This window comes from Mesocricetus auratus, unplaced genomic scaffold (genome assembly GCF_017639785.1).
Source record: "Mesocricetus auratus isolate SY011 unplaced genomic scaffold, BCM_Maur_2.0 Super-Scaffold_6730, whole genome shotgun sequence".
NCBI classification, from domain to species: Eukaryota; Metazoa; Chordata; class Mammalia; order Rodentia; family Cricetidae; genus Mesocricetus; species Mesocricetus auratus.
In genome coordinates, this window is record NW_024429184.1 from 35,475,204 (window position 1) to 35,489,625 (window position 14,422).

At 42.8% G+C, this 14,422-nt stretch overlaps 1 protein-coding gene across 2 annotated transcripts in view; it reads right to left on the minus strand.

The window, feature by feature from the left end:
- Positions 1–2,984: 2,984 nt before the first annotated feature.
- Faxc (failed axon connections homolog, metaxin like GST domain containing) overlaps positions 2,985–14,422 on the minus strand; it is a 79,277-nt gene continuing 67,839 nt past the window's right edge. For both annotated transcript variants that reach the window (XM_040740739.1, XM_005066233.4), the window contains exon 6: positions 2,985–11,546. In XM_040740739.1, coding sequence (XP_040596673.1) covers positions 11,257–11,546 — 290 coding nt within the window. In that variant the 3' untranslated portion in view covers positions 2,985–11,256. The remainder of the gene's footprint in view (positions 11,547–14,422) is intronic.

A 14,422-nucleotide genomic window follows, 5' to 3' on the forward strand; every position in this document is an offset into this window, starting at 1 on the left:
CTCAAAAGCAATGCTTCATCAAGGCACCTTGTGACCCTTTCAAGCTGACACATAAAATTAGCCATCGTAAAATGAAAGTAGCGGTTAATAAAATAAGCCATTATTAACCCACCGTTAAAGAAATGAATACTTACAATAATGGCTGTGATGGTGACAAGGACAAAACATATCTCCTAGCACTGTGGTGATGATTGAATGAGTTATATGTGTAGGCTGCTAAGAACACTGTATATGGTGCATAGTGATTTGTTAATGTTAGCTATAATTACTTGATTTGGTCAATTAACTCCACTTTCCAGTGCTGTAAAAACCATCAAAGCAGAAGGTAAAGTCAGTATTTACAGAGAAGGAGTCAGCTTCAGGAAAGGATGGGAGGAGTCTTGGGCTGGAAGATTTCAAAGATCAACATTTTCTGTAGAAGGGTCCAGGTGTGATTGATACCATCCTAAAGCCAATTAAACATCACACAAATGCAGTGATTGTTCTCTATCCTGCCTCTGGGCTTCAATTGTCTTGCCAGGGAGGTTTCGCTTTTCCACCTTGCAAAGTTTGAGAACTCTCAGGATATATAAGATAAATGAAAATTTTAATTAATTAAAAAATGCAAACAGAGAGAACTTTGAGAACTCAGCCTCCTATTGGATGGGTTCAGTGTGGGTAGCACAAAACTCTCTCTGCTCCTCCTTACCATTTCCCCCATCTGACATCAGTAATGTCAGGCCAGGATCCTCAGCATCACCTTCCTCTCTCTTCTCTCCCACTGCGGTCTCCCCCCTCCTCCACTCCCAGTAGTCCTGCCCTATTCCCTGCTCTTGCCTCACTAGACCATGGAAATGTGGTGCTACTCTTCCACATCATGACCTCTTCTCTGGTTCTTCCTTCACTAGGACTGCACTCATGTAAACCTCATTTAAATGCAGTGCCCCTCTTAGTGGCCCTCTTGCCTCTTTGTAGTCATGGAGACAGCTTCCAAATAGTCTGGTCCTACTTCCTCACATAGCCTATCAATGCTTAAGTCACCAGCAAATCTGAATTAGTTTACATCATCGAGTAAACGCATAAACTTTCCCGTCATCTTTCCTGAGTCCTCAAGTCCTGCGGGGGCTGAGAAGAAAACCAAGCATGACCCACTAGCACCGTGAGCCTCACAGGGCAGGGGGCTGAGACACCTGCTCCTTTCTCTAGACTGCCAAGGGTCTTGGTGTTAATTGGAATTCAGGACACATCTCGGAGTGAGAACTACAGAACACTTGCCCAAGCCAAACCAACCCCCACCCCGAGGTGGGAAAGCCTCGGTCTCAGACCTCAGGGTGCCTCCTCTACAGACAGCTCCCTGGAGTTTTAGCACCCACCAACCAAAAGCATCTACCGCATGCACACAGAGCAGTCTCAAGCTAACTCACTGAGGAAGGGACTGTCTCCCTTTCCTCTGTGTTTTCCAGAATTCCCTTTTGTCCACAGGAAGTCTCAAAGAGAAGGTTGCTGCAGAGAGGAAGCATCCCAGCTGGGAGACATTCATCCGGAGCTGCTAAAGCAGGCAGGTCCTCTTCTTCCATCGCTCCCCTTGTAGGAAAGGAAGACCGAATAGGCGAGGCAGCAAAGCAAAAACTTCATCTTCACCTTCTAACAGTACATACAACCCTAGTGAGTCCTAATGGCAAGCACAGCAATGCCACCCTAACAAGACAGGTGCAAAGTCTAAAGCATATGCACCCTCTACCCCATACAAGTTCTAGAAGGGTCCTGTGTGGTGACATGTTGTTTATGATCTAATAAAGCTTGCCTGGAGATCGTGCTGGTAGTGGCAGCACACACCATTCATCCCAGGACTCAGGAGACAGAGACGGATGGATCTCTGTGAGTTCAAGGTCACCCAGGGCTACAGGAGGTTGAATCTGTCTAAAAAAGAAGCAGAGCTCATGCCTTTAATCCCAGCACTAAAGAAGTATATAAGATGGAAGCAGGGTCTCATATTCAATTAGTCTCCAGTCATATTAAAGACCCAGATTTGGTAGGGTAAGAGCTCTCTGGTGGCTTGGCTGCTTTGCTTCTCTGATCTTCAGCTTGAACCCAATATCTGTCTCTTGGTTTTTATTATTTGTGCTATAGTATGGTTCCAACTTACATTTGGGTATATTTGTCACCAAATATATCTGATGAAGGTATATATCTTGTGGAGGTTGGGCATGGTGATGCATGCCTTTAATGCCAGAATTCAAAAGGCCGAGAAAAGGGAGCTCTGTGAGTTCGAGGCCAGCCTGGTCTACACAGCAAACCCCAGGAAATCCAAGTCTAGATAGTAATACCCTGTCTCAAAAAATATATATAAGGAAAATTAAAATAAGCATGGGTGAACAGTTAAGGATGGAGTTCTTAGGTCTGGTGTGGCAGTGGTACATGACTTTAGCCTCACACTAAGGAGGCAAAGGCAGGCAGATGTCTGAGTTCAAGGATAGTTACACAGAGAAACCTTGTCTTGAAAAAATAAACGAGAGAGGGTAGAGGGAGGAAGGGAGAGAGGGAGGGAGGGAGGGATCAGAGTTCTTAATTGTGTGCCTGGGGTGGGGGAGACTCTGGGGTGCTAGGCAAACTCTGTCACTGAGCTTCATCCCAACCCATGAGTTCTCAGGGGACAGAAATTCAAACCATTCTATCTAGAATGTAGGATCAGAGATTCCTGTCATTTTCTACTTAGTAGATATTCTGATTGTGGGGTAGATTTTGCATATTACTCTATTGTAATTTGTCCTAAATAATAAAAACTAATATTTTATAACTTAAGGATCAGATTGGAGTATTACATTTGAAAATTTCTGCATAGCTCCACAGAACCTGACATGCCTACAGGTTCAGCTACCCCACAGAGGTCACAGACTGTGGAACATGCAGTAACAAGATCTGTCCTTCCAAAACATCACCTGTGCATCTCTGACTCCATGCTAATATACACACTTTATCCATGTGCAAGTCCCACCGCCTTGGTCTGTAAATGCAAAGTATGGTTATTTTATTGAAGAAGTATAGAAACTAAGAGAGGCAATGTCATACAAGAAGTGGGTTCATTACAGGGTTTAGCCACAGCTAAATTAAGATGCTCTCCTAGCTATACCTCTGATTCCTTCTTGGCCAGGGTTATCACTCCTCAGTGTACTTGAAGGCCACATGGAGCATGGTGGAATTGCAGAAAAGGGAAGACTACATAATCCAGACATCAGTTCTTCTTCTTAAAGAAATACACTCATTTAAATCCAATCAGGAAGTCACATGCCTAACAAAGTCATTACCTTGTTCCAATTGTACAACTAAAATGTTCCCCTAATCTAAGAGGCAACCACTTAACAGCATATTTGATGCAAACTTTCACTATTTTCCCATAGGTATAAAGATTAAACATTCAGATTTTCAAGAAAAATTAATTGGAAATAAGACATCCACAGCAAGCTATTTCATATCCATTAGTTATCATTTACACATCAAATACATACAGCATAAGACCAAATATACAGAATTTCCACGTTTATATAGTGTAATCAACATAGTGCACAATTTAAATCTATCTTACAATCAAGTGTACAAGTGGAAATATGGCTTTATAAACTACTAACAGCAACTGTGCTAAAGTAACTCATGGCTCCAGAAATAAACACTGTATGATGCCTCCTTATTGGGGCCTTCAATCAATGAGATGCTATTTACCGTGTTTTCAAAATGGGTGACACAGGTAAATGTCTTCCATAAGCCCCAAGCAGCTGAAAGGTAGGTTGAAATCATGCCCGTAGAGACCCTTGCTATCTCAGCTTTCTTAGGGTGAGCCCGGACATCTTCCATACATTTGGATACACAGTGAAATAAGATGGTAATTACCAGGTATTAGTAAAGCTTACATTTCAGAAAGGTACCCAAATTTTCTGGCATTTTTAATGAATAATTGGGGTTCATCTCCCTTGATTTCTTTGTTTTTACCTTAGTATTAGTAACTGTCAGGACACTCTAGACCAAGTATTCCCAAAAACAGAATAAAAATGAGCTCTTGTAGGAATGAGATCCAGCTACATGAGATCCTACCTCAGAGGAAAACAAGTGGCATATAACTGTTGATTTTTCTTGTCACCTACTTTACACAAAAATTAGCAAATAACTTGACCCAAATCATGCATCCATATCTGTGCACTTACCACATGGGTTACAGACACATTCTCTAATCAGTTACAGCCTTCAAATTGCTAGTTAAGTAAGCATCTCCATTCCTTAAACTCTACTGAATATTCACTTTCTAATGTCTAGGCCTGAGATGCTTCAAAATGAACATTATAGATAAGCAGGGCCATGTACACATGTAGCAGTGTCTATACATACACATCTGCATTGATCATAAGTAAATACACACAGACAAGCACAGAAAGTTCTACAGATAAATACAATGGTTTGGACAGATGCCTAAATATAAATGACCTGTGCTCTCCAGACATTAAAAAAAACTTCTCAAATAAAATATAATTGCTTTGTATATTTTCTGTAAGTGCCATAACTTTTGATGCTAGAATGAAGTTGCAAAGTCAAAGGAGTAAACACACTAGGCCAGGACTTGTAAGTTGCTCTGTAAATTGCCGACCCAGCCCCCATGAGATCCAGATGAATAGCACTATGTGTCCAGAGACCGTGTCTATGGTCAGAAATTAAGATTAAACATTACTTCTGTGCTCCCACGCTGGCCACTTGTATATCCTTAGGCAATCAATCACTGCATTTGCTTTTCACTTGGAAGCCTGTATTTTTATTATTTTTATACCATTCCATCACCTATAAAGCTTTCCATGGCCAGCACATCTCCAGCACAGCCATACCACACCCGTGTCTGAGTCATGGTATTCGTTGCCATTTCTTTCTCTCCTGTCTCAGTGAAAGGCTAGAATCCCAGGAAAAGGACTTGATACCTCACATTCCCAACCACCATCATGAAGAAACCATCACCTGAATTAAAACTTGAGTTGTCACTTAATACAGTGCAGGTAAGTGGGCTTTTAAAAAACCTGTTTACAATCAACATGATGGGATTTAAGGGGGTTTATTACTGAGGCAAAACCTCTTTGACGGGAGTTACAGAAACATGTCACTCCTGTAGGCACAGAGATCTGCCAAGAAGTTAAAGGTTGTCTTCCATCGTATTACTGCAAAAAATATATAATTAAGAGTTAAAATATAGTCACTGGACTTGGTTAATAAACAAAAGTGATCCCTCAGAAGAAGTAGGATTGAAGAAAATATGGAAGACCCTTCCGTTCTGAACAATTATTATAAAGAAGAGACTCCTCAGACTAAAAAGCCTTCCTCTCTTTTAGCCCTGAAACAAACTGTCTTCTTTGTTACCTGTTTGGCCAGCCCTAGTAAACATGGCAATTTACAACTAAATCAATTTTTTTAAGATGAGAGGATAGTTCAGGTGCTAAATAAAGAAAAAGATTAAGATATTACTGACAGATGCAGTACCTGGAGCCACAGAATAAAAGCAAATAAAGGAAAACAAATGCTTGCTGATGGAGGGTGGGAGATTAATTACCCTCATTTGGCAATACTACTCCGCATTCAATGAACTGGCCATGATAAGTGTGTGTGTGTGTTACTCATCAGTCAGTAGGTAAGCTTAAAATAGCTAAAATGGTAATGAGGGACCATAGAGTTTTTAAACGCTTGGTGGCATTGCTGGAATTAACTGTGCACAGAATTCCAAAGCACTGGAACAGTACTTGGCCTCACTAGTGCAAAGACCCCTTCTTGTGCCCACAAACTAGATGTCTTAGAGAAATGATTCTCCTGAAGCCAGAGCTTCGTGGATGTCATGGTCTAGCAAGATGACTTTTGGAAATTCAGATCTGGAGAAGTTCTCTGCTTCTGCAAAAGCCAGAATGGCTGAAGTCACACTGCCTACTGGCTGTAAAACAGCTGAGCCCCTTAAGCCACTTTTCACCGCCTCCCATAACTGTACTCAAGGTATTGACTGGTTCCAGCAATCACTGATGCAGGATTTCAGAAAATTCTTCAAAGACCAGAAACCTAAGCTCCACATAAAGAATTGAAATAAAGAAAGCGTGTGTTTGTTACCTACCCATGGCATTAGTAAGAATTCTACAGGCACTCCAGTCCTCCCCACCCACCAAGGAGATCCTTGTGAACTCTGCAGATTCATGGAACTCACCAGAAGCACTGAGTAAAGAATGTCACAGCTGCACACCATTGGTCTCTGGGTCTGCTAGCGATGAACTAGCAGAGCTCAGCTTTCAAACTGGGAAAATTTGCCACTGAATATGCTTATACTTTCCTACTATATTCAATACATCAGTCCTAGGTCTTCTCAACAATACTGCACACCCAGAAAGGAACCCAGGTCAGTCAGGAGCAATAAAGATAACTTTGTTCTGCTTTTTGTTTTGTTATTTTAAAGGAAGAATAAACTGGGCTGTTCCCTACCTGGATCATGCATCACCATTTTATTGAAAATAGAATCAGCAACTGACTCACGAAAATAATGAACACAGGGAAATTTGTTGCATAGATCTTATTCCATAAGAAAAAAAATCCAGCCACTTCTTTCCAACCTTCAGCCCCAAGCCCACTGCTTACCGACTCAAGTGGTGGGTTTCAGGACAGAAACAATACTCACTTGGTCCTGAAGTCACTTTGCTACATCAACTTTTGAAGTGGTTAAAAATAAGTAACAATAACAACAACAACAAAAAACTATATTGCTTTCAAAATTGCAAATCCAGAGCTGGAGAGATGGCTCAGTCATACACAGTGATTGCTGCTCATTCATGAAGGCCAGAATTCTAATCCAGCACCCACTTCTGGCTAACACCTGTTTCTGCAGCTGGTCAGGATCCAATTCCCCATACTGACTTGTGTACCTCAAAAGTGTGAGCATCCCCCAAATACAAGTACACATACATAAAAATTAAAATCCTAAATCTGAATAAAGGTATTTTCTCAATGTGAGACAGCTGTTCTGTCTTCCCTCTCTGTCACTCGGCACGTATTCGGTGTGGTTAACAAAAGACACCATTTTTGCTTGCACATCTCATACCAAGTCTCTCCTCCCCAGATGTGTAAAAGACAAGAACAACACTAACAGTGATGTTTAGAGACTCTTTAGAACAAGACCTCCTCATCTGGGGTCTGTGGACCCCCTGAGGAAACAAAGAGCAATTCCACTTTCCAAATCTTTGAATTTACATGTTAAATTTTAGATATTTGCATATATGCACTTTTCTGGGAATAGAGCCTAGGACTCTCATTAGATTATCAATGGAGGGAGGCACTGACACACACAATAAAAACCCATTACTTTTTGCATGTAGCCCACTTTCTGAGCATGCTTTTCCCATCTGGCCTTCAGGGAAGAAAACGCTAAGTGTTTTTGTTTTTGGAGGAAAGGGGGATGATAATAGGTTGGGACTTCTTCATGCGGAACTGATGAAGTTGGGCCTTAAGAGATGGTGATCAGGGCCAGAGGGTAGGGCATTTCAGCAGAGGGGATGGCATGACCAGAAACACAAAGCTGGAATGCAGGATGCATGGATAGGTGGTGATAAATGGATCTGCTGCACTCAGGGTATATGGAAGAGCCATGGGAGACAAGAGAAGGAAGTGAGAATATCGGGCCTTAAGGAGGAAGCCTCAGCCTGAGGCAACCTATACCCCTACAGACCTCACATTTTTTCCAAAGTTTGCTCTAGCGGTAATGTATGAAATAGATCTGGGAAGAGTCTGGGTGTGTAAAGGTCATCACAGAAATCGAAGCAAAACGGGACACACTGAAGTCGGTGTCATGTCTGCCTTGTTAGCTACTCTACACCTAGTGTGTGTCCCAGGGTCCGACACAGGGTAGATGCTCAGGACATATTCAGTGAGTGACTAAGTGAGCACAAGTTATTTCCAAGATAAAAGTCAGAAAGGGGAGTACTTTATTTGAAAATCCAGCTTGTTGCTGGATTCACAGAACCTAGCAGCGCTACACATAGGATAGACACTGAGGGAAAGCCTCTTGAATTGGCCTGAAGCAGCCTGGCTGGATGGAAGGTGACAGAGAATCCAGCACTCACAGTGAGGTCAGGTGTGCTGGTACTAAAACACGGAGCAGTTACTCAGAACATGGCTTTGTAAGGAAACCAAAGCGAGATGGTGTGATGGCAAGAGCTCTCCAGGGCAAGGTGAAAGACTCCCGTGGTGGGTCTTTCTCCTCAAAATACACGGTGTGTGACGGAGACATTAATGACCCCTGTGGCTCTCCCTCAAGGGGCTCTCTAGAGCTGTGTCCTAGAGTTCCTTCAGTTTTCTGTGCTTGCAAACAAATCCAGTACTTCCTTCCCTCAACTCTTACTTCTGAACAGCATCTGTAACACTCTGTGCAATAGTTACATAAATCCAAAATATTCTCAATCTGTGATCAACAGTGCGGTAGCCATGGCCTTGGTAGTGTCACTGGTCACAACTGATTATAGGATAGCAAAGTGGTAAAATCTGACAGCATAGCCGATTTCTGCATAAATGTATATTATCCCGCTCACCACTCCTGATTACGGAGCGGGAAGCAGCCACATAAGAAGCTTCGTTTCTATGATAAAAGGTTAAAAGTAACACGTGGTCCTTGGATTTTCTGCCCAGTCAAAAGCATCTGTTTACATAAAAGATTGTGTGCTTTCTCACATTACTTTCTAGAAAAAAAACAAAAAACAAACAAACAAACAACAAAAACAAAACTAGAGCAAACAAGTAAAGCATCCCCTGTTTTCTTATTGTTGCCCTTACAAGTAGCACCGGTTCACTAAACTGGCCAGGGTTGCACATCTGGGAAGCACATTAAAGAGTAAAGCCCTTCTGTTAAGAACTTTCATGGCCATGATTTTTATCTTGGGTACTTTTCTTCAATAATCCACATGGAGGAGGGAAACAGAGGTGTACTCTCAGGTTCTACTCAAAATTGTATCTTCAAAGTACCCAATTGTGACTCCAATTGGTAATGCCCACTCATTACGCCCCTCTGGGGGTGCCTGTATGAAAGGAATTACCCTACAGCTTAACAACACTGCCTACACTTCCAAGTAAAGCATTAGAAAGCAGACATCAATCCACATACTCATACTCAAAGCATCCTTACAGGAGAAAACATCGAACAGGAAGATTAAGTTGGTTATATGCAAAATGGCAAGTGTTTCTTTCCAGCTGAGAGAGGGGAGCGGGCAAGGGAACTTGTGCTGAGTCTGATCCACAGTCCTCCTATCATCCATGCTCCATTCAATAGTTTCCCTAGTCCCCTGGAACTGCCACCAGGTGCTCAAAACACCAGGAGACGAACAGGACACCACATGACACCAACACACAAGCATGCTTAATCGTGCACACCTTCGACACCCTATTACTACTCATCAATCAGTTCCTCCATAGGAATGGCTTTAATACAAAACATTCATGGCTAAGTTTTCTATAGGTAAAACTGTGTAACATAAGAGTTCAACAGGCTTCCCATTTCCATATGCCCTACAGCTGCTTAAGCGGTAGACACCTTCAAAATGCTCCCTCTTTGCCTCTTTGGAAATGAACAACTCTTTAAAGATTTTTGTGGAAAAGGTATGTTAAAAATGGGTTACTTTTCAAGGAAAATACATTAATTTCTCAGAAACTTCTGTCTTTGAGGAGCCTCATCAACCCTATAAGGAGTAACCTTTACCCAGTTGGTCAGAAGCAAAGCCATTGGTTTGCAGTTAAGACTTACACCCCAAATCCACAGCCACCGCACAGAACCCTTGCCCCATCTTTGCCTGAAAAATGAGCTAAGCTATCCAAAGCTGTCTTCAGAGACAAATACTAATACAGGGACATCCCACCTGTTTGGGGACTTTGGGGGAAGGGAAAGAGAAGGGTGACGGGAAGGGATGAGAGATCGCGAACCCCTAGGATGTGTTGTCAGTGCTGTGCTGCTCTCACGCAACAACAGTGGGACACCTGACAGGATGCATTAAGGAAACTGCGGAGAACTCAGACACAAGGAACACCTCCATGCTTCTCTTTCCAATGCATCTTTGTCTTCAAAAAGTCATGACAGTTGACAAGCTTCTGCCTACAAAAGTCAAATACTTTTCATCACCTCTGTTAACCTGCCATGGTCCTAAGCTTTATCTTCTCCAAATCAATAGACATAGGCAAGTTAGCACTCGGGAGGCAGTCAAGCCACATGCCAAGGCACTCGGCAATGAAAGAAACGCTGTTCTGTAAACGATCAGAGCTGAGGACCACCCATAGCTGATGGTGATTTGCGAGGCTACTTCCAAAGTTCTTCCAGCAAAGTCACAAAAAGGAACAACATCGTCCTAATAGGTTTTGTATGTGTTTCATCTGCACAGCCTTTGCAAGTGACTGTGCAAGGAAGTCCTTGGCCCTCAAATCTTAACATTTATGAAGCCCAATGAAGAATAAAATTGGTTCGTGTTGCACCACTTCCAGGAGGTTTAAAGCGCCATGCTAATGCTGCCACATGAATCCCCACAACACCCCTGTGAGGTAGGTAGGTGGAGAGTATTGTCATATCCCCACTTTACAGGTGGGGTAAATGAGGCACACAATAGTTAAAGGACCGGCCCCAAATCACACAGCTAGTCACTGGCAGGGTTTAGAATGAAACTCCTGTTGCATAGCACCCCCACTCAGCGCCACACACCTAACGGCTGTCCACTGAATATCGGTGGACTTCATTTGACATCTGTCTCAACAAACAAGTACACACACACACACACACACACACACACACACACAGTACAACAGCAACCAAAGGACGTTATCTCCTACATTGTTTTTTCTGATGGTATCTCTCATTACTTGAAACCCTGGCAGATGAAAGATGTTCAAGAATCCACTTGACAACCAAGTCCTCATTTGAAAAGGCTCGATATAAACTCTCAAGTGACAATCCATTCGTGTACCTGCTCTCCCAGACAATATCGGTTTTCTAATGAAAACAAAAATGGATTTCAGGTACCATGCTGATATTTGTTTTGTCTGTTTTAAACGGAGCCATCTGAATGGTTCTGTGTTTTGTTTGTACAAAAAAAAAAGAAGGAAGAAATAAGGCGGCTTATAGTCCTGTTAGCATGTTAAAACTGGGCCAAGCTTGGAGATCTCCTCCCAGCTCAGGTGGATTTCTACCTGGGAAGTCAGACTGACCCCAGGGAGTGGCAACTCCAAAGGAAGAGGGTCAGTGGTGGGACATCACTTGCACTGTTCATGGTCTGTGTAGTCATCCATGTCCACGTCAGAATCAAAGAGAGAGTGTCCCGTGAAATCTGTGTCTGGCGTCCTGGAAAAACTGTTCTCCGCCCCTTCGTCTTCGAAGGTCTCTGTCCTTGAGTAGAAGCTAAAATCCAGCATGGGCGTGTGAGTCTTGCTGCCCTCGCTGCTCTCCTCGGACTCGTAGATGGTATTGTCGTCATCGTGGTGCCACTCAGGCCAGAATTTCCTCCTGATCCTCTCACAGTACATGGCGAGGTTGATCAGCTCCCCTGCAGTGTGGCAGAGAAGCAAGCATTAGTTCTCAAAGGCTGTGGCCTCACAGTGATGTGGTGTGAATGCCCCTGCCCCCCGGAATCCAAACTCCCAAGGAGATGCCGAGGGGTGGGGCACCAGGAGGTGATGAGCATGAGATGAGACCTCATGACCGGGATTAAAACCTCCAAAACAAGGCTCAGATAGCTACCCCTTCCATGATGTGAGGGCCTGGGGAGGACACACTGCACCTGTGAACTGGGAAGCAGGCCCTCCTCAGACACCAAGTCTTCCACACCATGATTGGACCTACCAATTTCAAGCATTGTGAGGGGGGACATGGCTTTCACTTACAAACCACCTAGTTTGTGATAGGAGACAGGAAGTAGTCACTGGATCTCCCAGGAGATGTGGAAGAATGAAGTGGGGTCGAGGATTAACACTGTTGTTTCCACAGAGATACTGTCAAAATATTTGGATTTTCATGTACACAGTAAACATTTTTAAAGTAAGGAAAGTTAAATTCAGCGAGCAGGCTAAGTGGAAAAAGACAGGTATGACCCGAAGCAGAAGAGCAGTTTTCCTAAACTGGCAGCTACACTCTGACCATCTGGCTTTAGTGAAACCTTTTATCACTTCATACCTGAATAGCAAAAGAACTAATGTGTCTATTCATTCATATTTAAGTAAATTTATAAACACCAACCCAGGCACAAAACCTTTGACCTCCAAGTTGTCCTGCTTGTAAGACACATCAGGGCAATGGTGGCCCAGACCTTATAGGAGTAGCCAACTAATGTCTGATTTGACATAAGGTGAACTCCACAAGATGGAATCCCTACCTGACATTCCTTGGGTGACCAAGAACCAGAGACTAGACAGCCCAGAGACCTGGGATAAAATCAAACACTATTGGCTTTTTTTTTTTGTAAAAAAAAAAAAAAGGATCACTAAAATGACTCCTAGTGGTATTCTGCAATACTCATGGATCATAGATCAGTCTCTTACTCATCGGTCACCACAGAAGCTTCCTCTGTCAGCAGATGGGAGCACATGCAGAGACCCACAGCCAGACAACACATGGGGAGTCTAAAGGGAATGTCCCCCACCAAATCCCTCCCCTCGGAGCTCAGGGAACCCTCTAAAAAGGAGGTGAAAGGAACGTAAGAGCCAGAGGGAGTAGAGGACACCAGGAGTAATCAACTAAGCAAGGCTCATATAAACCCACAGAAACTGAAGCAGCAAACACAGGGCCTCCAGGGCATCTGCACTAGGTCTTGTGTGAATATATTACAGCTTGTAGCTTGGCACTTTTATGGACTCCCAAGTGTGAGAATGAGTGGGTCTCTGATTCTTGCCCCTTCTCTTGGGACTCTTATCCTTCTGTTGGGTTGCCTTGTCCAGCCTTGATATGATGGTTTTTGTTTTATCTTACTATACTTTATTTATTCATGTTTGGTTGTTATCTCTTAGAAGCCTGTTCTTTGCTAATGAGAGACAAAAAGGGAATGGTTCCAGAGGTGGGACAGTGGGAAGGGACCAACTGGAAGGAGTAGAGGGGGGAACTATAATCAGGATATAGTATATGAGAAAATAAGCTATTTTCAATAAGAGGGGAAAATGAAAATAAAAATTTAAAAGATTAAAAGCTATGCCTTGTATTTTCCATGAAGCTGATTTCTAAGAATTATTTTTACACAAAACTCAAGCCCAGGAGGATCAAACGCCTCAACATAAATCCAGATACACTGAACCTGATAGAAAAGAAAGTGGGAAATAATCTCAAATGCATTGATACAGGAAACAACTTCCTGAACAGAACACCAATAGCACAGGAACTAAGACAATTAATAAATGGGATCTCATGAAACTGAAAAGTTTCTATAAGGCAAAGGACACAGTCAACAAGACAAAACATTAGCTTTAGCTTACAGGATGGGAAAAGATCTTCACCAATCCCACATCTGACAGAGGGTTGATTTCTAAATATACAAAGAATTCAAGAAACTAGATATCAACAAACCAAATAATCCAATATTAAAATTGGGTGCAGATCTAAACAGAGAATTCTCAAAAACAGAGTCTCAAATGGCCTTAAGGAGATGTTCAACATCCTTAGCCATCAGAGAAAAGCAAACCAAAATGACTCTGAGATCCCATCTTACACCTGTCAAAATGGCTTAGATCAAAAACATGACAGCTCATGCTGGAGAAAATATGAAGCAATGGGAATAATCCTCCATTGCTGGTGGTAGGGCAAACTTGTACAGCCATTTTGGAAGTCAGTGTAGTGGTTCCTTAGAAAACTGGGAATCAACCTACCACAAGGCCAGCAATACTGCTCTTGGGCATACCACAAGGACACTTGCTCAGCTATGTTCATAGCAGCTTCATTTGTAATAGCCAGAACCTGGAAACAACCTAGGTGTTCCCAAACTGAGGAATGGATAAAGAAAATGTGGCACATTTACACAATGGAGTACTACTCAGTTGTTAAAAGCAAAGACACCAGGAAATTTGATAGCAAAAGGATCCAACTAGAAAAAAAATCATTCTGAGTGAGGTAAGCCAGACCGATAAAAACAAACATGGTATATACTCACTCATAAGTGGATATTAACTGTAAAACAGAGGATAACTATGCTACACTCCAAAGACCCAGAGAGACCCAATGGAGAGTTCCTGGGGCCACATCCAGATCTCCCTGGGAAGGGGAAATAGAAGAGATTTTGTGAGTGGACTGAAGGCGGGTGGAGGGTGGAAACATGAGCGATCATGTTGGGGGGCATAGCGAATGAGAGTGCTAGAAGGGACCGCTGGGGGGAGGCATTTTGCAGTCAGGCTGAAGCTCAGTGCAGGGGAATCTCTCAGGAATCTATAGGGAGGACCCCAG